Below are 25675 nucleotides of genomic sequence, written 5' to 3' on the forward strand. Positions count from 1 at the left end.
TTTGAGAATAAATAATATATAATAAATAAATTACAATAAAAATATGTGGAAGATGGAATGAGTAAATCGATGGATATGATGGATAGATTGATAAGTGTCCAATTGAACCCTTTGAGATATAAACCCAAACAAACACAATTAATAACTCTAGTCAACCCTCCAAGAAATCATTCCTTGCAAAATTGAAGGATGAAGAATGAATTCCCATTACTCATTAAAGAAAAATTTAGAAGAAAGCTACTTATAAAAATCATAAGAAAGAAATCTTGCACAAAAACACTAACTCCTGGAGTTGAAAACTTTATTAATGAAAACAATTTTTTTTTCTAATGAACAATGAAGAGGCCTTTATATCGGCAAGCTAATTACATCCAAAGGATATTCTAAATTATAATGAAACTCTAATTAATCTAAATAAGAAGTAGTTTTAAACTAAACTTTTTTATTTGACTAAGAAACATAGAACTCTTAAACAACTTTAAATAATTAAACAATATTCAAAATTCAGAATAAATAAATAATAAAATAATGAAATTTAATAAATACAATATTGAGCTCATATATAATAAAAATTAAGCCTAAAAATTGAACCTAATATGATTTAAACTCGAATTAAAAGTTTGAAACTCATAATTTCCGTAATAATCCTGTCTAGATATTTTATTCACGCAATCTTCACTAAAACAGTAATAACTTGAGCTCCCAAAATTGCAATTGAGTGATTTAAAGTGCATTGCGAAGATAAGAGATAGATCTTCAAATTTTATGAGACATCTCAACCTAAAAATGTTTGGATCCCATCCAAAAAGTGATTGCAAGTCAGCTAATTTTTCAAACTTGAAAATTGGCAACTTTGGTGAATAGAATTTAATAAATTTCACCCTATCCATGCATGTATCATTCCCCCTTTCGTCAAAAATATTCATCCTCGAGTCTTGTTTTTGGCGGAACAGGAAAGAATCTTTATCATAGTTGGAACGATTTAATAGAGCTCCTCTCAAAAGATCAACAAATTCCTGAAAGAATAAAATAAGTCCACTAGACAAATTCAAGTTAAGGATAGTGAAAACATAATCATTCCTCTCTTTCAGATAGGTTCTTTTTTTCTTTCCATTCTCTTTTTCAATGTGAATTGAACTCTCTAATTTTACCTCATAGGAATTTTAACTCACCAAATTTGGACTATCAAATTGTCTTTTATTGCTCAAGGTCTATTTTCTCTCAATCTTTTGGCATGAATCGTCCTCACTGCCCTTTAACCCCTCACAAAAATTTTGAAAATTAAATTCATCAGAATACAACTCTTTAGAAAGACAATAAAGGTCTAACTCATCCAAATCCATAGGCTCTAGGAAAAGATTCTCACTATCAACTTTTTCTAGTTCACAAAGTTCACTATCACTATCATCATAGTTCGCACTATTACTATCAACTTCTTTAACATCAACTTTGGAACAATGTGCAATGTTAGATTTAGGCTCAACATTAGACACAAAATCACACTTACTGTCTTCACAAATGGTGTCACTCGAAGTTTCTTGGTCACTCATATCATCATCGTCAGTGGTAGCACTAAAAGAAGACTCCTCAATTGGCTCGGTGTCATACATATGTTCTTCTTTGCAACTTTCATCATTGGGTGGATAGTGAATCGGACATTGGGAACTGTAATGATATTTTGAATCACACCAATGGCATTTCACAATGGAACGATTGAAATGTGCAAGTGTACACAATTGCAACAAGTAATAAAATGACAAGTAAATGTCGAGTTATCGTACCCACAGGGACTATGAAAAGAATTATGAATGCAATTAAAAACACTTTGGTGAAGAAAAATATTTTGATTTTGAGGAAGTGATTAAAAACTAAAATTTAACTAAGTAAAAAAAAAGTTCCAATGCACGATTTCAAAAGATGATTTTAATCAAGATGACATAATTGTGTTAGATTAATTACATTTCTTAACTTAGAATTACTAAACTCACGTTCATGTTGTTACGAATAAATTCACGGCAACTTTATAATTTGCTAACTACTGCTCATACGTACCTATTAAATTAACTAATTTCTTAAACATTTTCCAATGTCAATTCACACAATTAATCAATCTTTATAAACACATAAAAGATTAAGTGAGGTAACAATGTATTCTTACCTTGAAACAGTTTAATCACAATAATCTTGTAAGTTATGCAAGGCTAATCTACCGTTTAATACCGTCACTAATTTAACCCTCAGCTACCTTAGAAGATTAAACATGCATTGATTAAGTATTGTGTCAATTATTTACAATTTCAAAACGATTAAATAATTAATTCATTAGTTACCTTACAATTATAATGCAAGGATAACTTAAATATGATTTTACTTAATCAAACAACTTACCAAGGCCTATAACAACACAAACATAATTTTAATAACTTAAGTGAACGAAATGCAATCAACCTAACACGAATTAAATTTAAGCCATATTATTTAAATTAAACATATCAACATAACAATTATTCATAGACATGGTCATAACAACAACAATAAAAATTAAAGGATAGGGAACTAGAATCAAATCTAATGTTTCTCCGAAGCTTGACTAGTTTGCTGCACTCCTCTTTCTCCGCTTGTTCTTGCTAAACCGAGGTTTCTACTACCACTTGAATGCTGCTACCAATGGTGGTTGAAGGGATATTTTCCAAGAAGGGAAATCAGCAAGGGAATGGAAGGGAAAATGAAAAACAAATGAAGGGTTTTGAAGAGAGAAAGTGAGAGAGAAGTGAAGAATGAAAGAAGAAGAGGTGTGTTTGAAATGAGCAGCCAATGGGGGTATTTATAGGTTGAGTAGGCTGCTAAAAATAGAAAAAATTAGCAGCCATTGACTCCCCCCATGGCCTGCCACACATGTGGCAAGTTTGAAGCTTTCAAACTTGTTAAATTTAGCTAGGGACAAATCTACAAAAGCTTGATAAATGGAGAGGTTTGAATACAATTTCAAGGAAGCTTCAAGGGTTGTTTTGCAAGCCAAATAATCAGCTAAATAAGCTGATTGGGTCAGCATGTGGGATGGTTTTGGGTAGCCCATTACTCGGTTGGACCAGTCTTCTCGATTTAGCACAATTGGGCCTCCTTTCATAATTTAAGTAATAATAATTATTTAACCCAAAATAAATTGGATTAAAATTAAAATTAATTATATTATGAATTAATATTCATAAATTGGACCGTTTTAGGCTGAAGAATTAATTCACCTCGATGCTTCAAAAATTGCTTCTCAGTTTTGCGCTTCTAGTAGTGTTTGTTGAGTCATTTTTTGCCCTTTGTGTGAATCTGTCGAAAATAAATCAAAATTAATCAAAATTTAATTATAAATTTAATTAAAATTTGACATGTTAATAATTTAATTATAATTTAATTATTTTATAATTATTATATATTTTTCAACAAGATTACACCAAAACTGCATAAATTTGGGTTAAAAAGGGCATGAAAAATCTATATATTTTCATGTTTCCACACAACAGGTGAGTGATAAATCATACTCACATTTTCTTGTTGGCATTTAGAGTCTTGGTGATCCCTCTTATCACCAAACATTTTTTTGTGCTATTTAAAAAGTCGTTTAAGTATGTGTATCCCACTATGACCTTTGTTCAAATGTCGTTCCTGACAAATCCATGAACAATAGAATATTTTTGGGCATTGGAAACAACATGTTCATGCGGGTTTTTTACAAACACAACATTTATGATTTGCCCAAGGTTTATCATTCTCCTTGTCTTGTTTATGTGAGCGTACTATTATTAGAGACTGAAATAAAAAACACTCAAACAAGAAAAGTTGATCAAAGAACATTAAACCTCGTCATTATGCACTTGCAACCAAAAATAAACAATTCTAAGATGCAAAGAAAATAAGTTAAGATGTTCTCCCTTGTAATATTTAAAGACTAATTGTAATAGACCATTTTAGCCTGGGCCCAAATGCATAAACCTGAAAATAAAAATATAATAAATTACAGACCCAGTTTTAAACCCAATAACACCCCAACCCTAAGTAAACCCACTAGCCTAAAACACTAAACAGAATCAAAGAACCCTAAGCAGTTAGCAGCAGCCGCCTTTGTCGTAGCAACCGTTCCACTGCCCACGTCGTTGCTCGCACGTTCAGCCCTTCACGCACGCACCTGCAAACTACGAATAGCACTAAGAGGATATACACAGCAAAAAAAATTGTAAAAAGGGGGGGATTTCGGTTGTATAAAGGGGGAATGGATTGATGTAAAAAGGGGTTAGCAAAATATTGTATTGAAAGAAAAGAAATACGAGTAAAGAATCAGAGGAGAAAATTTTGGAAAGGTGATCAGTTTTGTTTTTCTTTCCCCTGTTCTTTTTACTGTTTTTTATTTTATTTTGGGGCTTTTCCTTTGATTTTTAAAGCAAAAATAAAAACGAAAGGGAAGGAAAAAGAGAGCTTACCGTTGAGTCGTCGTTGTGGCCGGTCGGAAATGGGTCTGAAACGGTGGAAGGGAGATGGCAACGGCGTGATTTTAAAATGGCAGAGGAGTTCTATTTTTTTAGGGGTCTGAAATGGGTTTTATTGGCTACAAATGAAATGGGGTTTTATTTATGGGTTATTTATGTTTTTAATCCTTTTTATTTTTCCATTATTTCAAGATCATAGTCTTTATTTTTAAATTTTTCCATGAAAATTTTAAATTGTTTTATTTTAATCCCCTTTAAACGCAGTGTTTAGGAGGTTTAGGAGAATTTTCCCTTTCGGTCCTCCACCTGTTGTGTGCATTTTAATTCAGTCCCTTTTTGTGTTTTCAATTTTTAAATTTGGCTTTAAACCTTCGTTTGTTTTCAATTTAATCATTAATCTGTTGTTTTAGTTTTTTTTTAGTTTTTTTAATATATTATTAATTTTATTATATTAATTATTATTATATTGTATATTATTATTTTTAAACCTATATATATACACCCGCACGTATGTTAATATATATATGTATATTCTAAATGTTTTAAATACATATATGTAGTACGTATATATTTTATTATCATATCATATTATTTTTATAGTTTATATATTTTATGTACATTCATATTTTTTATGATATTTATATTTTCATGTTTTATAATTCATATGTTTATACATTTTTATAACGTGTACATATATTTTTGCATTCCTTTCAAGACTATTATAAATATTTTCCATGTTTTTTATATTTACTAATACATTATACTTATACTTTTTTTTAAATGTATTAATATATTTTATATGTATTTTATCATTGTTTTTTTATGACTTACGTTTTTTCTCTCATATCCATGTACATATTTGCTAAAATTGTTTATATATCGTACTTATGTATACAAATAATTTAAATTAAAATATTTGTTTCATATTGCATTGACATTTTAACACATTTTTCAAATACATTTTGATTTTGTCAAAACATTAAAATCATTTTTTATGATTCAAAGGTTTTTAAAATAAAAACGATATTCAAAGTTAGGGATTTTCGAGGAAATTGAGCTCTAACGTATTGGGTTCCGATTTTCTTTGTTAATTCCAAATAACCGAGAATATTCACTATTTAAAATGCATAAGTAAAAATCATTTTTGGGAACTTAATTTGTTATGTCCTAACGTATTGGGCATGACATAATTGCTTTCTCGAAATGAAAATTTACTTATAAAGCAAAAGTGATATTCAAAATTTGGGGATTTTAAGAAATTGTACCCTAACGTATTGGGCCTCAATTTCTTCGTATGACTTGAATAATTGATTATCCTTTTCAGATTTCAACATTTGAGTTCAACAAAATCTTTTTAATTTTCGACACCAAGACATTAAATAATTAAATTTGGTACCGATTTTTGGGCGTTACGAGGGTGCTAACCCTTCCTCGTGTGTAACTGACTCCCGAATATGTTTTCTCCAATTTCGTAGACCAAATTTGTTTTTAAGGTGAGCCGATCACACCTAAATCACGGATCGATGGCGACTCTAGTTTTTGTTTTTAAAGTCGATAACTTATTTTTGTTTTCAAAAAAATGGTTTCGACACTAATCAAACTCAATAATATTAAAAAAAATGTGAGATCACTCTCTAACAAAGTTGGCCTAAGACTCTAAGAAGCCAAAGAAAAACTCAACTCCAAAGAAAGTAAGTTGAATGGACAACTGAGAAACCACTCTTTTCATACCTATTGACACAAGAAGCTAAAATGTGTTAGAATACATAATAGAAAAAGAAAAACTAAAAACAAAAGAGAACCTAAGGCTAGAATCAAATAAGATAAACTACCTAGCAGAAAACTCGAAACAATGGAAAACAACTTGAATTTTTCGTTTAAAGTGTTCTTGATGTGCTAAAATCACGAAAATTAAATTGAATCCTCTTTATATGATAAATATCATATTTGAAAATTTTGGGCACAAAATTTAGTCCACATTTTTTTAATTTTTATTTTTTTTAGAGGTTGTTTAAGCAAAATTTGCAAAACACTTTATATACCACAAGAAAACAACTCAAAAACGCTCATATCTAATACCAAATTATAAGAAACAATGGACCAAGATCGTATTCAAGTTCTCCAACTCAAGAAAGAAGGATTCAGATCAGACCTAGAAAGAAAAAATAAAGAAATTTAGAAATAAAGAAAACGAAACACTAAAAGAAGAAATTTGAGAACAAAGAATAAATATAAATAATAAATAATTAAATGAATTTTTTTTACAAAAAAAAAGAAAGAAAGTAGAAGATGGAACGAGTAAATCTATGGATGTGATGGATAGATTGATAAGTGGTCCAATTGAACCATTTGAGACATAAACCCCAACAAACTCAATTATGGCTCTAATCAACCCTCCAAGAAATAATTCCTTGGCAAATTGAATGATAAAGAATGAATTATCACGACTCTTTGAAGAAAATTGAGAAGAAAACTACTTATAAAAATCACAATAAAAAAATCTTGCACAAAAAAACTGACTCCTAGAGTTGAAAACTTTATTAATGAAATCAATTGTCTTTCTAATGAATAATGAAGAAGTCTTTATATAGGCTAGCTAATTACATCCAAATAAAAATATAAAGTATAATGAAACTCTAATTAATCTAAACAAAAAATAGTTTTAAACTAAACTTTCTTATTTGGCTAAGAAGTATAAAACTCCTAAACAACTTAAAATACTTAAACCATATCCAAAATTCGGAATAAATAAATAATAAAATAATAAAATCTAATAAATACAATATTGGGATCATATATAATAAAAATTATGTCTAAAAATTGAACCCAATATGATTTAAACTCGAATTAAAAGCCCAAGACTCATAATTTCCGTAATAATCTTGTCTAGAAATTCTACTCGAATAGTCTTCACTAAAACGATAATAACTTGAGATCCTGAACTCAAAATTGAGTGATTGAAAGTGACTTGCAAAGATCAGAAATAGATATTTGAATGCTATGAGGACATCTCAACCTCGAAATGCTCAGATCCCATCTAAAAAGTCGTTGCAAGTTAGGTAATTTTCTAAACTTGAAAATTGGCAGCTTTAGTGAATAAAATTTAATAAATTTCACCCTATCAGAGCATGTATATGAGTAAATGATAAAGGAGCAAGCAGAAGAAGATTGTATTCAAGTTGTTTGACTCAAGAAAGAATTATTCATATTTGACCTGTAAAGAAAATTAAAGAAATTCAGAAATAAAGAAAAAGAAAACACTAAAAGAAGAAACAAGAGAAAAAAGAATAAATAGAAAAACGAAAAAAAAAACAAAGTGGAAGATAGAACGAGTAAACCGATGAATCTAATGGATAGATAAATAAGTGTCCAATTGAACCTTTTAGGATATAAACCCAAACAAACTCAATTAAGGACTCTAATCAACCCTCCATAAAATAATTATATAGCAAATTAAAGGACGAAGAATGAATTCTCATGACTTCTTGAAAAAAATTGAGAAGAAAATTATTTCTAAAAATCATAAGAAAGAAATCATGCACAAAGAAAATAACTCTCAAAGTTGAAAACTTTATTATTGAAAACAATTGTTTCGCCTTTATATAGGCTAGTTAATTACATAAAAAAAACTCCAAATTATAATGAAAATTATCTAATTAATCTAAATAAGTAGTTTTAAACTAAACTTTCTTATTTGACTAAGAAATATAAAACTCCTAAACAACTTAAAATACTTAAAAAATATCCAAAATTCAAAATAAATAAATAATAAAATAATAAAACTTAGTAAATACAATATTAGGTTCATATATAATAAAAATTAAGCCTAAAAATCAAACCCGATATTATTTAAACTAGAATTAAAAGTCTAAAACTCGTAATTTCCATAATAATCTCGTTTAAAATTTTTGCTCGTGTATTCTTCACTAAGGGTCTGTTTGATTGAAGGAATTGATTTTCCGGAAAATCATTTCCAACTTTTCCAGCGTTTGATTGGCGGAAAACATTTTCCATTTGGAAAATGAACTCCAAAACAAGGGAAAATGTGTTACATTTTAGGGAAAATGTCTTACCCTTTCAATTTCCGTAAGACATTTTCCGTGCTCTCCTCTCTATCGCCTCCTTCATTCCTTCCTTCATTTCCGGTAGAAAATTGCTTCTATTTATCGATTTTCCAGTAACTTGTTTTTTTAATTATTCAATAGTTGTTTTTTTAACACAATTACAAATAATTTATTTGATATTAATTTTTTTTTCAATTTATAACGATTAATATTGTGGCTTAATAATTGAATATTATTATAAATAAATCATTGCAATATATGTAAAAATAATTTAAAATATAAAAATTTATTAATATATATCAATATATGTAAAAACAATTTTTTCGAAAAATATTTCCAGGAAATCTGCCAAACAGCTGAAAATATTTTACACAGATTCAATCAAACACCAGAAATTATTTTCCAGTAAATCATTTTACAGAAAAGTAAAACATTTTCCCGAAATCATTTTACGAAAAATATTTTACTAGCAATCAAACAGACCCTAAAATGGTCATAACTTGAGCTCCCGTACTTGAAATCGAGTGATTTAAAGTGCATTGCAAAGCTAAGAGATAGATCTTCAAATGCTATGGAAACATCTCAATCCAAAAATGTCTGGATCTCAAACTTAAAAATTAGCAGTTTCGGTGAATGAAAATTAATAAATTTTACCCTTTCCATGCATGTATCAATAACATTATGTGAAAAAATAAATAAAACAAAAAAAATTAATTTAAAAACAAATAGTTAAACATATGGTTAATAAAAAAGAAGTAAATACTAAACTTATCTTTCCATTTAAGTAAATTTAACCATATGTTTAGTATTTGCTTCTTTTCCATTAACCATATGTTTTGTTATTTTTTTAAATTACTTTTTTGTTTTATTTAGTTATTCTCCATTTTTGTAAATTTAACCATATGTTTAGTTTTTTCTAAATTAAATTAGTTTTTTATTTTATTTAGTTTTTTACATAATGTTAGACGAGATAGTTAGGAGAAAAAAAATTCTACGTGTCAAATTTTTATTGGTTGGTTTAATAATTTAATAATTGTGTTAACACTAAGTACCATAATAAGACCCATATTGAGGGATTAGGTACCACATTGGACATTTTATGAAAGTACAAGTATCAAATGTGGCATTATTCCATAAAATTATTATTTAAGGTATATATAAATTTAATATGAAATATAATTAATTATTTTACATATACTAGAAATTTTATCTCACACGTATGTATGTGGAAACCAGGTATTTAGAACACATTGGTACAATTATAAATAACATACAATAAATAATGAAATGCAATATTTGAAAATAAAAATAATAACACATATGCAATATGTACCAAATGTTACTTTAGTTGAAATTGCAAAGTTGAAAGAGGGTATGTTTGGTGTTTTGGGTTCAAATCCAATTTTAAGTACGAATATTTTCTAGATTAAAAAAAAGAGAGAGAAATACCATTAAATTAATATTTATTGCTTTTTTAAAATAAGGTTATCTTGGTAATTTAATAACTGAGTTGAGTTATAAGTGATACCAACTCAATCAAAATCTTTTATATATGGTAAGTATAAATATACAACTGATGGGGGTGATAAATTGTTCATATTAAAATAAAATTGTATAAATATTATTAAAATGAAGTTTTTATTGAAGGATAAATTTTAGATTTTATTAATTCAATTGGTATGGATTCAAAATCTATCATACACATTTTTATTTTTATTGGGTTTCGTTAAAATAAAAATATTAAAGTACCCTAAAATAATATAATTTAATATAATTATGAAAAAATATTTCCGTAATTTTTCTAATCGGATTGGTGTTGATTTAACTCATGACACTTTCTCAATTAAAGAGTTAAATAATAATATATATAATTAAATATAATATCCTCCTTTATCATTTTATACTTTCACCTCACTATTATTTTTGCGATTGAATCAAATGTATATTTTACCACTAATTTTAATATCACCCCTGCTGTGTGAATCTCATTGCTGAGGCCTTGTTCTTCCAAAACCAGCATTTGGGCTTTATAGATCTTTTCATCGTCAGATTTAAGGTATATTAGACTAAAAACTTACCCCGAATTTGGCCCAGATTATTAAAACCCTAATACCTAACCATGCTCAAAACCCTCATTTCACTCACAGCACTCAACAGCACAAAATATGGTGAAGTCCGTTACAGTTTCCGACCAAATGCTCAGGTTGTGGCGCGGCCTGAAAACGGTGGTCCAAACATCACCGGCGAATACACACCATTACCACACCATCCAAGCTATCCCACGAGAATGCACTGGCAGCCGTATCTCGAGCCGTGATAGAGCCCAAGGTAGAATCCCTGCTGTGGTTTTCTCTCAAGGCTTGCTTGAGAAAAACCCAAGCAACCGTTCCCCGTCCAGGAAACAAATTCTTACTACCGAAAGAAAGCAGATTCGATCCATTATCAAGTCCGTTCAACTCCCTTTCTTTTGTTCCACTAGGTTCCAGCTTCAGATCCGGGCCGGATCTGGCTCTTCTGTCTTACTTGAATCCGGGACGGTTTTACCCATCAAGGCAAGTTTTTTACTTTTCCCCGCTCTTTCTTTTTTTGTTTATTAGTAGCTTTTATTGTTACCCAAGTTCAAATTTTCTATTTTGGGTTGCTTTTATAGATTCATAGGGACGAAGAGAGTGGTAAAATATTGAATTTGGTGTTTGTTTGGGCGGATGAAGGGACTGAGTTGAAGGTTGATGTGCCTGTAGTTTTCAAAGGATTAGAGGATTGCCCTGGTCTTAAGAAAGGTATGCAATTTAGTGCAATTGTCCCCATTTGATCTTCTTATTGATGTTAATTTTGTGCAAGATTTAGATTTTACTATATGATAGGCAACTTGCTTGTTCATTGCTTCTTTTAGATGAAAAATGTTATATATGCTAACTATCTGAAATTGTTGGGTAAAGGAAGTAATTAGAGACTTATGTCTTGTGATTATACTTGGTTTAGCAATTCACTAATGTTGATAATACTAGGTATCATAATAAAACACATATTGATAGTTCAGGTACCATATTGGACATTTTCAAAGTATAGGTATCACATTGGATATTTTATGAAAGCACAGGTACCATAAGAAAACACATACTGATGGTTCAGATACCACATTGGACATTTTCAAAGTACATGTACTACATTGAATATTTTATTAAAGTACAAGTACTAAATGCAACATTATCTCATATATTAATATGATATTGGACCTTCCGGGGTTTATAAATCACATTTTATAATGATCTGTTATGGATAATAAGATTAGATGCTACAATTCATTATTTAGTTTTATGTCATGGGATTTTGTTAAAATTATACATTAATGTTTTCTCCATTAGTTTTTTACAACTTCTTAAATGAGTTCCGGTATCTTTAACGTTACCAATACTCGGAGCTCTAGCCCTTGTTGCCCACTTACTCTCTTGCCGTGTTATACCAATCTTAATTGTCTTTCCTCACTTCTCATATTATCAATTACACTAAATGATGTTAACTTACCAAATGTTCTGTTGAAAGCGATAATGCACAAGAACCTGAACAGACATATGGCCTTGCCTTGCCTATTATTCATTGCATTTTCTTGTAGGGAACTAGCATGTAAATCAGACTAACACAAATGCCAGCTTTCGTGTTGCTAATGGAGAAACCGTGTGATGATACATCTTATTATTAGTATTCCCCTTTTCGTTTAATTATTTTGATTTACCCCTGCTTAATCTCATTGTAGTCTTTGACAATCAGATTATGCTTTGTTATTTGACAAATGATACGTTGATGCTGTACCAGGTGGCTACTTTAAAATGATAAGAAGCAGTCTAAAGTTTCAATGCCCGGCTGAACACATTCCTCAAAAAATCGAGGTGGATGTGAGCAAATTAGACATAGATGATAGAGTGTTAATGCATGATATCGAGGTTCATCCGTCCATGAAGCTTCTAAGCAAAAATGAAAGCATGCCTTTATGTAAGATTGCGCCGACTTATATTGAAAATCCTGAGCCCATAAAGGTATAGCTAAAGAAGCGTGAGTTGAAACGAATGCCAAGAATAATTTCGATATTTCTTGATGTCAAGAGACATGGCATTTAACATTTGAGAATGAATTTCGAATTGAGCTTTGTGTCTTTAGCTGTTTCGAACCATGTTTCAAAGTAAACATTAAGAGGAGTTGGTTCCTGCGGAATGGTCAGTCTGTTTATTGTAGATTCTGCTGAATTCAAGTAGTTTTTTTTTTTGTTGTTTTTTTGGCAACTGGTTTCGATGAAGTACAAATTCAGATACTGAAATTTTTGTTCATTACATACTTCTTTATGATTTTTAGAGTGTTGTATTTATAGAAGGTTAGTTTAACATTGCTTTTTAGAATAGTTTAAAAAAAAGTGCTTTTGAGAAATATTTTTGAAAAGTTTGATTTAAGATTTAAGTATTTAGGCCTTGTTTAGTATTGCTTAAAAAAATAATTTTGGCTTGAAAAGAACTTTTGGAAAAAAAGTGCTAAACAAGCTGTTTTTTGCTGTAATTTTTAGCTTTTTAAAAGCATTTTTGAAAAGAAGTTAAAATTTTTAGTTTTTTTTTACTAAAAGTATTTTTGGTGTTTAATAACTTTTTTACCCTTCCAACAATATGGTATTTTTTTCTTTTTTTTTCTTGGTGTTTAATTACAAATGTGTTAAAATTATTAATTAAAAATAAAACAAATATTTTTTTAAATAATACAAATGTGTTAATATCTAATTACAAATATTTAATAGTTATATTTAATTTTTTAAAATATAGTTTATATATTTTAATTAAATTTATAAATAATTAATATTTATTGTTTTAAAACATTTAAAATTTATATTTCATATATTAAAATATTAACAAGTAATAATAAATTATTTTTTATATTCTTACTAAAATAAATATTATTTAAATATATATTTGTTAATTGATAGTACCATATCTAAAATGGACATTTTATTTCTTAAAAACACTTTTTAACAGCAATGCTAAATATTTAAATTTTAAATTGAACTTTTTAAAAATACTTCTCAAAATTATTTTTTCAAAGCATTTTTTTAAAGCATTTCTCAAAAGTAATGTTAAACTAGCCCTAATATTGTTGTTAAAAAGTGTTTTTAAGAAATAAAATATTTATTTTATACATGGTGTTATAAAACAACAAATAAACATTTAAATAATGTTCAAATTAGTTAATATTATGATATTTTAATAAGAATATAAAATACAATTTATTATAGTTTGTTGTTAATATTTTAATATATGAAAAATAAATTTTAAATATTTTTTAAGTAATTAACAAGGGGAGGGAAAGTATCATGTGGTGGAGGAGTGAACGTAATTAAGCTGTCAAAAGTGTTTATGGGAGAGTAAAGTTAAAAATTTTAACTTCTCCATTTGAGTAAAAGTGTTTTGGAAAAGTAAAAAATTTTCTTCAAAGTTGTTGCTTTAGGGTTAATTTAGCAATGATTTTGAAAAGTATTTTTTTTAAGATTTGAGTGTTTCGTATTACTGTCAAAAAATTATTTTGAAAAATAAAATATTTATTTTAGACATGGTATTATTAAATAACAAATATGTATTTAAATAATGTTCAAATTAGTTAATATCATTATATTTTAGTAAGAATATAAAAGAAATTATTATAACTTGTTAATATTTTAATATATGAAACATAAATTTTAAATATTTTTAAGCAATAAATATTAATTATTTATAAAATTTAATTAGAATATATAAACTATATTTTAAATATTTAAATATAACCATTAAATATTTTTAATTAAATATTAACACATTTGTATTATTTTTAAAAATATTTTTTTATTTTTAATTAATGATTTAACACAATTGTAAATACACACCAAAGATTTAAGAGTGCTTTTTGGAGATGAAAAACTAAAAATTTTAACTTCTTTTTTTAAAAGTGTTTTTCAAAAGCCAAAACTTTCAGTTAAAAATAACTATTTAACACAATATTTTTTTTCCGAAAATACTTTTCAAATCAAAAATATTTTTTTAAATACTACTAAATAAGCCCTTAATATTTCTTTTACTTCAACAATATATTTTATGTTAAAAAAATATTTTTAAAAAATACTACTAAACAATCTTAAAATTTCTGTGCGGCAAATATGGATTTTGGTAAGATAGAGACAAATATGTCTATTTCTTACAATTATATTAATCGGTACACCTGCAGATTAAAATCAACGTGGCTCTTGAAATCAAATATCGTTTTGCTTTTATTTGTAACATTCTGTTTGCTCCATTTTATATTTTATTTTTTTAACGAGATCTTTCTTTCCTTTTGTTAACATAGTTATTCTATTCTTTTAAAATTATTATTAATTTTTATTTAAAGAAAATCAAAACTAGAGGTCAAGGATTAAAATTTCTTAAGCAACAACAAAGCTTTTATTTACTTTGTCTGCTGACATAATTAAAGTAGTAGTACACTAATTTTTAGTACTGGAATGGATTGATCAACTACTAATAAACAAAATGTTGCATTTATTTATTTGAACATGAAACATGGTACTACCAATTTAAATAGTTAAACTAGTATGATTCCCTCACTTTTAAAATATACTTTAATTTTGTTTTTAGTTTTAAAAATTTAGAAATTTTACTTTCTGGATTTGAAAATTTAGATTCATTTATTGTTACGGTTAAAACTCTTCTATTAAATTCACTTATGTTACATTTTAAAATTTAAAAAATCACTTGATAATCATACAACAATAAAAATAATATCGAGAATATTTATAGGAATTTTTCTCTTAAAAAAATTCTTTCGAACTTATCATGATAAAATAAATTTTATTGTTAGAATATTATTCTTAAGAAAAATTGGCATCAACATTTTGATTGAAGTAATTAATAATATTAAATGTTCAGTCTAACTAATGACTTATAAAAGTAAAAAAGATCAAATTATATATATAAAAATAAACTATACAAATTAAATCTCAAGTTTAACATGATATAAGGCTAAAAGTGAAGTTTGATCATTGTCTTATGACTGTGCCCCGACGTATGTGCACCGGGGCTATGAATCAACACAAATACAATTATAAATATAACAGTGTAGTGCAAGTGTGACAGATTAATTGTAATATTTATAAGTGTTACAATGGAACACTTTGAGTATTCCAAGGATCGAACCCAATAGATTGCAAATTGGTAAATGTGTTTATCAAGTTAATTACAAGTTAAGTAATTACTAATCCAATCGAGTCATAAATTATCAGCGCAACTTCAAATATAAATTGTTTATAAACTAAATTTAAATTATCAATTAAACAATCTAATCTAATGTTCTTCCTATTGTTTTAGACAACGTAAATAAATAAAACGATGGTTAATTGATTCCTTAATCGCTAACTAAGCTAATAAACCTATATAGATTATATTGTGTGTCACTCTTAGTTAAAGATCTCCTCTCGGTCTCATCCTAGACTGATACCATGTAGGTTCTCCTTTTGGTTTCACCTAGGCATATAGTTCTCCTTTCGATTTTACCTAGGCATATAGATCTCCTCTTAGTCTCACTATTCGACACAATTATATCCAACTATCTAATGATAAACTCTCATTTCGGTCTTGTTTATCTAGATTTTCCACTAGAGGTGTCAATTCTAGCACATTAAGCATTTTGATATAATCGAACAATAAATTAATCAATAATAAATATTAACTTAAACTAATAAATATCCACTTTGTAGCAACATATACCCAACCCGATTTATCGAATTCGAATATAGGATGCCACCAGACTTAAACACTTAACAGAAGTTTTAAAATGGGCGAAGACTTTACTGAACATACTTCTTACCTATTTATTATTATTCTAAGTCATAGATTCTGAAGATAAATGTTTATTTGATTACAACTGATACTCAATGATAGTATAAGACAATACCATTTGAAACTTAATTAAAATAAACCCAATCGTGGCACATAATACTACTTGTCATTTAAAAATATATTCTCAAAAGTGTCCCTCTGTATGCATAATATCGCTTTACGATCAACTACTTTGGCGCGTTTCTGGGTTAGTCCCTTCTGGAGAACTAGTTCAAACCTAACAACCTGCATTATAAATAAACACCCACAAGTTCAATGGAACTTAATGAGTTTCAACCAGTATTACCTTTTAACTTTATTGTTGAAATCCTTGACTTTAAGATTCTGGAATTCATTTCAGAATTTTGCGGATACTTTTCTTATTTCTGGTTGGTGGATAACCATATGCCAATATCTTCACTTAACCATCTTATACACACTTCGCTCAATTGACGAATCACAGACTTTATACCATATTTCAAATCTTATTACACAATTTCTTTACAGGTAGTAGTTGAATTCACTTCTTAGAATAATACCCAGTAGATGCTACTCTTGACAGATTCCTTTACCGGATCCAATGATTATTAAAACACTAGTTACATTGTATCTTTAAATTAGTCCAGACAAACCAACTTAGTTAGAAGAATATAACATTTTATTTCAAGCAATAAAATCTCAAATGTCTTCAATACAGGACCTAAGAAATCCAGGTTTGGCAAACACTTTCACCACTTAATATTACAATTGCATAAAGTTCTCGGTCATGGCAAATCACTATGGCAGATTCCTCAGTTGGTTACACTGTCGAGAATTTTATTCGAAAATGCCTCACAGGCCTACCCAAATCTCACACAAGGTAGACTAACATCTCACAAATTAAGTTCTACAGAATTCACCATATAGGATTTCCAAATAATTCTTCACTAAAGCTCTTCCCGTATTTATTGTCTCGATGGAGCTTTGTTCTGTGTTTATCGTCCTGGTGGACTAACACAATGGATGCCATTGAACATTTCTCACATGGTCTTACACCTCATATCATATATGTAAATGACATGAAGCCTCTCTCACATGGTCTTATACCTCATATCATATATGTGGATGCCATGCAACCTCTCTCACATGGTCTTATACCTCATACGATATCTGTATATGTCATGGTGCCTCTCTTACATGGTCTTATACCTTATTTTCACATAACACAGATTTTTCAGTACTAGAATCATATAACAGGAAAGTATTAGACAATGACTATACTCACGACTACATAAACAACATATATCACACACATCTAGGCTCCATGAACCAACTCATTACAATAGAGATACCTATATAAATCTCATTTATATTTATGACAAAATCCTACTTTCAAATACATAATTCCCATACATGCATTCTACATAACGTCATATCATGTTGCCCATTGTTCACTTCATTTACATACTTGTAGATACTTATCAAAAAACACATGTAGACATATTTACATCACTCTACAAGAATACATACTCATTCATAGGAATATCAACCATACCATAACCAACACAAAATGACATGCAGGAGTCGGGTTTAGAGACTCACTTTTACCTCATCCCAGGGATTCTATTTCGACAGTTTTTCCCTATCCAATAGCGACAACTGTTTAAAATATCATGAAACATTTAGAATCCCTATTTACAGTTAGTTTAATAATGTTTCAATTGTGTGCAACCCCAAAGCAGAGCATTACACTCACGCCCTACTATCCTTACACCTTTCATCATCCTCACTCATCAATAATCATATCATACAGGGCTATAAAACTTACTAGAAGGTTGAATCATCCAATGATTAAATGAGGTCTTAGCCTTATATTATCGAAGAAAAAGAGAACATCTAGGTTAGGAGGAAAGATATGAACGTAGAGTAGAAAGAACAGTCATTAGAAATGTCTACTCCCTTACTAGATATAAACTTTCTGTCCCCCTACTGTGGACTTTGACAAGTGACGATGTTTACCTAACCTAACCTCTTATTTTTCCAGAAAATCTAGAGGAAGTAAAGGAAATCTAGTGAAGATCTTCGTTACTGTTTACCAGTCACGAAGAGGGTCTAAACACTTTAATTGACTCCCAACTAATCTCGTCATGAGAACCAACTTGAACAGTGCTCAAATAAACCAAGTGTACTATACTTTGGCAGTGACTCGTGTACGGTGTGGCATTAAAGATAATTAAGCCTCTTGTAACATTCTCATACACTTGGTAGGCTCTTGTGCCCAACCAAAACTCTAAGGCGTACTCTTCATTAGGCTACCCATTCTTGAGCGAAGTCTTTTTTTACTTGGAGATACCCTGAAATTATATCTTTAAATACCACCAATGGACGAATTCTTTGTTATTATGTGCCAAAACTCTAACTCGCCATCATGCCAACAGGGTGGTGGACTATGCTACCACAACGCGCCAAGCAGTTTACATACATACTTTACTCATCTTTCTAAATTTATCGATTTTTGGGGTGTGACATAATCAACAAACCATCAACCAATTTATCACATAATCAAACTTAAATGTTAAACAAACATTTTATCAAACTCATGGTAGGCATAAAATAAAAGTATAGAGTTAAAGAAAATGTTAATTTAATTTATGAAAATTCAATGAAGCCCAAGAGTTTGATCATCTCTCTTTTGTATTGCCATATCAAAAAATTTTAATCGTTGTTGTTAGTTCATTAACAAGTGGATGCAACTTACTTCAGTAGATAACCTAAATGAGACTGTAATCCCGTAAAAGAATAAAAGTGAGCATTTGATTCAAATACTAAGAAGGATTATTATGTCGTCTACAATTCCAATTGGGGAGATGACTAGTCTTGGCTATCGAAGCAATTGACTCCACGAGTAGAGACATAGATGCATTCATTGGGAGAATGATACATTGGACTAGACCCAAGATGAATTAATTTTGAATACGTTTATGAATTAATTCACTTGTGATGCTCAAGGTGTGATTTCCCTAAATCCTAAGTTAGTCACTTACCATGCTTATGCAACTCATGTGCATTAATATTAGTGGAGGCTTATGCTATAAAAATGATCGAGCTCATATCCGGTATGTTAGGTACATGACTTGTGTATGGCATGGGTTTACTAGAAACAATGAAATTCATAACTCAATTAAATAGTTAATGATATCCTCTCATTGGTATTGTGTGAATTGATAAATATGGAACGTGGCCACGGGTTGCTCATTTTTGAACAAAAAATTTATCACAGTCATTTGTTGACAGTGATCATATTAATCATTAAGAAGACATAATGGTGACAGTGAGATAAAATAGAATTGTATTGAGTGAACGGATTTAACTCCAATGAATCAAGGATATCATATGAGGGTAACACACACATGACGAGGTCATTAGACAAAGTAGTTGGATGAATTACTTTCGTAAAGAGTATACAATAAGAGTTTTCAATCATGGTACTTCTTGTGGATTGACTCCATGATTAAGTAATTGACAATTATCGAAATGATGCTTCTGGATATAATTGCAATCACTAGAGCCTAATTATACATGTTCAATTGGTCCTCTGCTAGCTCAACAAAAACTCGATCTGATTGCATTTGAATGAAAAGTAAATTTTACGAATTTGAGAATAATTTAATTGAGTGGATTTATTCGATGTGGAATTAAATTAGTTGGTCGTGAGAATTGTTCAACTAGAGAATTTGATTAAAGAATTTTCTTGAAAAATTAATTTGAAAAATTTAAGTGATTTTTTAGAAAAAATTAATTTTGCTTAAGTAAAATTAAATTAATCAAATCAATTAAAATTAATATGATATTTTTGGAAGTTAATTTTCAAGTCAGACAATTTGCTCAATGGGTAGTTAAACTTGAAAATTGGATCTGAGATAAAAAATTGTGCTCGGGAGCCCAAAACCGAGACCAAGACCCAATAATTGGTCGAACCGGGTCCGGTATGTGAAATCGGGCCGACTGTCCAATCGGTAGCTAGATTAGACTAGTCAGGTCGTCATTGACCCGAATCGAACCGGCTCGAGGTGCCGTAAGAGTGTCACACTTGCATCACTAGACACAGTGGTGTTGGTGGATGCGACGACGACATCCCGGTGGCCGATGGCAGTTAGTTGTCGGTGTTTGAGTTAGTGGAATAGTTACTCTCCTATTGGTACTCTACAAGAGAATTTGATTTCAACTTAACTATTCCAAAAAAAAAAGTTTAATAGTTTAATATTAAATTTAATTTAATATTTATCTTGTAGATAAACATTCTATTACTTTAATAAAATTTAATATTATATTTATTCTAATATTTATCTTGATAAATATTATATTAATTTGATATTAAAGTGATTAAGTTTAATCATAGTTGAACTCTCTAGACTCTCCCTTTATAAGGAGAGTCTTGGGTCATTATTTACACACAGTTGAATTCAAGAGAAAGTTGTAGAGAGAAAATTTTCTGAAAAGATTATTCCAAAAAATTTATAAAGATTTTTTTTCTAATTTACAACTTGACCCAAAACTTTAGAGAAATTACAAAATTAACTCACTGGTAATTTTTGTGAAAATTTTTTCGATTCGAAGCAAGCCCACACTCGGCAGACATGAGCTTGATGACAGTGGAGAAGACAACTTGATCAAAGCACTCATCCTAGACAAATCGAAAATGTACAATTTTGATTAAGTGTTTATTACTTTAGATATCACGACCAAGATCTTGTTTTGGAAAAAAAATTAAAACTCTGGTTTTTCCTAAATTTATTTTCTGTTGCATTTTTCAAACCCGTTTTTCCAACAATTGGTATCATGAGCCAGGTTGTGTTCTATCTATAAGTATAAACAGATAATCAAAATAAATATCTTTTCTTCTTGAATGATTTGATTACATAGAAAGTAGCATTCTTTAGATCTTATGCATGTTTTGAGTTATCCATGGGAATGGATGCGATATTATATATTTTTATATACTTGTTTTCTTTTGAGGTTGTGGTTCTTAGGAAATAGACCGTAGACTATCATCTACATGTAAGGTTATTTTTTTTAAAATTCATAAAATTATTGTGAGCCGAAAATGAACATAGAACTTAAATAAAATTTTTCCAAAAGAATTTCATGATGATGAAAATATGTAATGACGGTTGAAGACCCAAGGAATGCCTTGTGAAAATTTATGTAATTTTATTTTTCCATTTATTTTATAGAAATAGAACCATGGAAACCTTGGCTGGAAATTTTATTTTAATTACATATCTCCTTATATATATGTTTTATAATTGTTTATAATATTTATATTTTGTCTTGTTATAATTGTTATATATATGAGATAATCCATAGTTGATCGATTAAAAATAAGAAGTGTGGTAATGAGAAAATACATGTGTTGTATTGTTCTATTCACTTCTTTATGTTATTCGATAACTATGAGAATTGTAGTAATGAGAAGGTGCATGTCTAGGATTAGCTCTAGCTAGGAAAGGTTTGGTTTTTAAGTCGTTTGACTCACCTCCCTTTCTTGGGACCCCACCTGGTGCACAGTTCGCATTCACTTTTTCGGTTTTTCCCTTAAAAGAAAAGCTGTGGAGAATTAAAATTGTTTGTTTTAAGATTGATTAATTCTTATGAATGGATATTATTGTCATAGCATGCCATGCATATATTGGAAGCATGTTATTTATATTAGGTAAGAATGCCACTAGAACTATTGTATGATTATTCTTGAAATTTGGGATAAAAAACCTTGCATGTTTTTAAAATTTTGAGTGGAGAAGGTCCTTGAACAAACCTACGACCTCCATTTATGGTCCCTAAGTGATAGTATGATAAAGTTTTGAGTTGGTTCCTACCTTGGCCGCACCCTAAGGTAAACTTTGTCATGTGGGTTCACTAGATGAGATTTCTTTTTAAGGACAACTAGTCATGCATGACTTTTAGAGAGATTGTCCCAAGATGACTCATAAATGAAAGCATGTTCATGATGGGTGTTGAGTCAATGGTTACATACTCAAGATCATCTCTTATTAAATAGTTTCCCAAGAAACGATATTAAGCTAGAGATGATGGCCAAACATTAAATGGTTGGTAGTTCGTGTGAAGTCTTGAGAATTAAAATTTATGAACTGATTGGAAGTAATCCATGTCTTGCTAGTTAATCATGGGACCCAAGGCGACATGGTTGATGGGTATGAGAATGATCGTAGCAACCGAAAAATATCTTTTCAAGGTTTTAATACAAGAAGCATGCATCATACTGCATTCTCAATATGTTGTTGAAATGAAAAATACTTTCTTAATACAAAGTAATTTGTGACAGCCCAAAATTGACCCTAGTCGGGAAGTGGTTTCGGGACCACAAAACCGAGTCTTATAAATAATTAAAGATTATATTCTGTGTTTATGATGTGCGTAAATGCTTGTGTGATAGTTCCATACTTTAATTTGGTCAGTGTATGTGGAATTTATTAGTAGGGACTTATGTGAGACAATTTAGAAATATGCTAGGCAAGTGTTCAAGTGGCCCATTAATATATGTGGGAAAGTGTTTGTCCTTGCATGTCAAATTAGCCAAATTAAAGCATAGTGGCTGGCCATGCTATGGGTGGAAACATGTCACCAACATGTTATGCTAGTGATGTATGCTAAGAAAAATAAAATAAAGAGCATGGTAATTAAACAATGAAAAGGAAGGGTGATGAAAAAAAATGGTCTCATCCATACCCCCCCTTGTTGCCGTGAGTTGAGGAAAGAAAACAAAAAAAAATGTGTTCATTCTTGAACATCTTTGGCCGAATAGAGGAAAGAAAGGAAGGGGAAGAGCTTGAGAAAATCGGCTATGGTGGTTTGCTAGACTAAGGTATGTTTGATGTTGTTCTTGAGATGCATGCATGTTTTAGTAGTTGACTTGAGTTCTAAAAACCCATGGTTCAATTTTGTGGATTGATGATGATTTTGTGTTTTGTCATTGATGAGTGCTTGAGCTTTTTGATAGTTGTTGATGAAAAGTGAAAGATATGTTAAAGATTAATATGTTAAATTAAGGCTTGGTAAGCTAGCTATTAAGGTGAAATGCTAATGTTAGTATTTGATTTGGTAATAATCTGTTTGGGGACAGCAGCAGTAAGGTGATTTTGGAAAATCGCCATAATTTGTAGGAGTTGAATTAGAAGCTGAGTGAATTATGCCATTAAAGCTTGAAGAGTCTATTTTCTTACAAAAGAAACTATAAAAACAAAAGAGTTACCGATCTTGAGATATTTGAAGTATTGTGGGGCTGAGTCAAAATGACTACTAGATTCCCTGTTCTGTATTTAGGAAATCATTATAAATTGTACAAAAATGATTATAAGATAAAATTTATATGCTTAGACTCCTTAATGAGTCTAGTTTCAAATGAGATCAAATACAACACATTTTGAATTCTGTAAAATGAGAAATTTGATTCGTAGTGAAGAGTGGTCAGAATAGTCAAACAGTGAAACAGGGGAAACTTTAAGAAAAATCTAGTATTGATTGGCCAAGCAAAAAATTCTGAAAATTTTATGGATGGAAGATATACGAGTCTATATTCAGGGAAAATTAACGGCTAGTGATTTGGAGTTTTGTAGCTCCAGTTATAAACAATTTAGCGACTACTGCTCAGGAAAACAGCTCGTAGTGAATATGTGATTTTGTTGTAAACATTAATGAAAATTTGCCAATGAGTTATTTATTGACTATTATAAAGCTTACTATAATCTATGTGTGTGAAGGTCAAATCAATATATATATTATTCTGAAAGTAATACTTGAATAGTCGATTAATGACTATTTTAAATTTTGTTGAACTTAAGCTCAAGAGCAAAAGGGAACTAGATCCGATAAAGGCAAAGAAAAGATCACTGAGTAGTCGAGTTGGAACCGTCTTACCCAACACAAGGTAAGTCATTAAGCATGTAGTTGGTATTATTTCAAATGGTCATAATGTTTATGTATTGATGCTGAATGGAATGAATAAATATACATATATATATATATATATATGCATGTACGTATGTGATGATGAAATTGTTGAATGAAAAGAAAAGAGGTAAGATGTACTGAGTTGTTGATCTCGGCACTAACGTGCGGGTATAACCATTTATGACCATGAGATTGGCGCTAAGTGCGCGGGATGAAATTGTACAGCACTAAGTGTGCGATTTGACTATGTTGCACTAAGTGTGCGAAATGAGTATGATGCACTAAGTGTGCGAATTGACCATGCGGCACTAAGTGTGCGAGTTTGACTATGTAGCACTAAGTGTGCGATTTGATTACGTAGCACTAAGTGTGCGAGTTGATTATATAGCACTGAGTGTGCGGACTCAATATACATTCGTGAATCATTATGGACACTATGTGTGCGACACTATTGAGTCGATCGCGGACAGCGGATCGGGTAAGTGTCTTGAGTACATGGCTAATAGGTGCTATGCTTATACTTGGTGTTGAGCTCGGTAAGTTTGAACCTATGTGACAACTATACTTGAAGTCACGTACATAAAATTTATCGTAGGATGGGTGAAAGGCCGTTTAGTCGTTTGATTGTAACGAAAATAAATTGATTTATGAAAATGCTTCAATGTCCTATTGATGAGTATATGGAATGTGAATGCATGAATTGATATGAAATTGAATCGATAGGTTGGAGGAACTATGGTATGGTTCGGAATGGATGGAGTAATTAGCCTCGTTCCATTTTGTTTTCTCTTGTGATAATGTTATTGATGGATGGTAGTGCATAGCTTATGACTTACTGAGTTATAAACTCACTCGGTGTTTCCTTGTCACCTATTCTAGGTTTCTTGGACACATCTCTTTTTGCGTGATCGGGCCGTCATCGAAGTCATCACACCGGATAGCAAGTTTTGGTACTTTCTTCTTAGTTGGCTTAGAAGAACATTTTGGCATGTATAAGCTATTACGTTGTGTTTGAACTTTGGCATGTAAACTTTAAGCCATGCGAAAATGGCACGAATGTTCGATTGAGTTGGATCAAGGGTAGGCATGAAATGGACCTAGTTACTTTCGTAACAGATGCTGGCAGCAGCAGTGTCATGAGATTGAAAAATCACTAAAAATAGTAGGAGTGGAATTAATTGATGAATAAATTATATAATCTAAGCTCGATGAGTCTGTTTTCATGAGGAAGTAACGAAAAGATCATATGGGCAGTATATTAAGAGATAATCAGATTTTTGTGGGACAGGGCCAGAACGGTTTCTGGATTCCC

General features: G+C 29.9%; 1 protein-coding gene and 1 long non-coding RNA gene across 2 annotated transcripts; one reads left to right on the forward strand and one right to left on the reverse strand.

Annotated features, from left to right (window-relative positions):
* Positions 1-3831: 3831 nt before the first annotated feature.
* LOC107947434 (uncharacterized) lies at positions 3832-4674 on the reverse strand. Its single transcript, XR_001697114.2, has 2 exons — positions 4470-4674; positions 3832-4177 (listed from the first exon to the last, which is right to left on the reverse strand). It is a non-coding gene; the product is annotated as an uncharacterized lncRNA (long non-coding RNA).
* Positions 4675-10466: 5792 nt separating this feature from the next.
* Positions 10467-12861, forward strand: LOC107945300 (50S ribosomal protein L25). Its single transcript, XM_016879258.2, has 3 exons — positions 10467-11091; positions 11190-11319; positions 12353-12861. Exons 1-3 carry the CDS (start codon positions 10705-10707, stop codon positions 12577-12579), a joined length of 744 nt encoding a protein of 247 aa, XP_016734747.1. The 5' UTR covers positions 10467-10704; the 3' UTR covers positions 12580-12861.
* The last annotated feature ends 12814 nt before the right edge of the window (positions 12862-25675 follow it).

Source organism: Gossypium hirsutum, chromosome D12 (assembly GCF_007990345.1).
Source record: "Gossypium hirsutum isolate 1008001.06 chromosome D12, Gossypium_hirsutum_v2.1, whole genome shotgun sequence".
Lineage (NCBI taxonomy): Eukaryota > Viridiplantae > Streptophyta > Magnoliopsida > Malvales > Malvaceae > Gossypium > Gossypium hirsutum.

What these genes read in the sequence shown, in the direction of transcription:
- LOC107945300 (XM_016879258.2), top strand. Translation starts at nt 10,705, where the DNA reads ATGGTGAAGTCCGTTACAGTTTCCGACCAAATGCTCAGGTTGTGGCGC. An exon ending in GGACGGTTTTACCCATCAAG is followed by an intron (nt 11,092 to 11,189) that starts GCAAGTTTTTTA and finishes TTGCTTTTATAG; the next exon opens with ATTCATAGGGACGAAGAGAG. An exon ending in TTGCCCTGGTCTTAAGAAAG is followed by an intron (nt 11,320 to 12,352) that starts GTATGCAATTTA and finishes ATGCTGTACCAG; the next exon opens with GTGGCTACTTTAAAATGATA.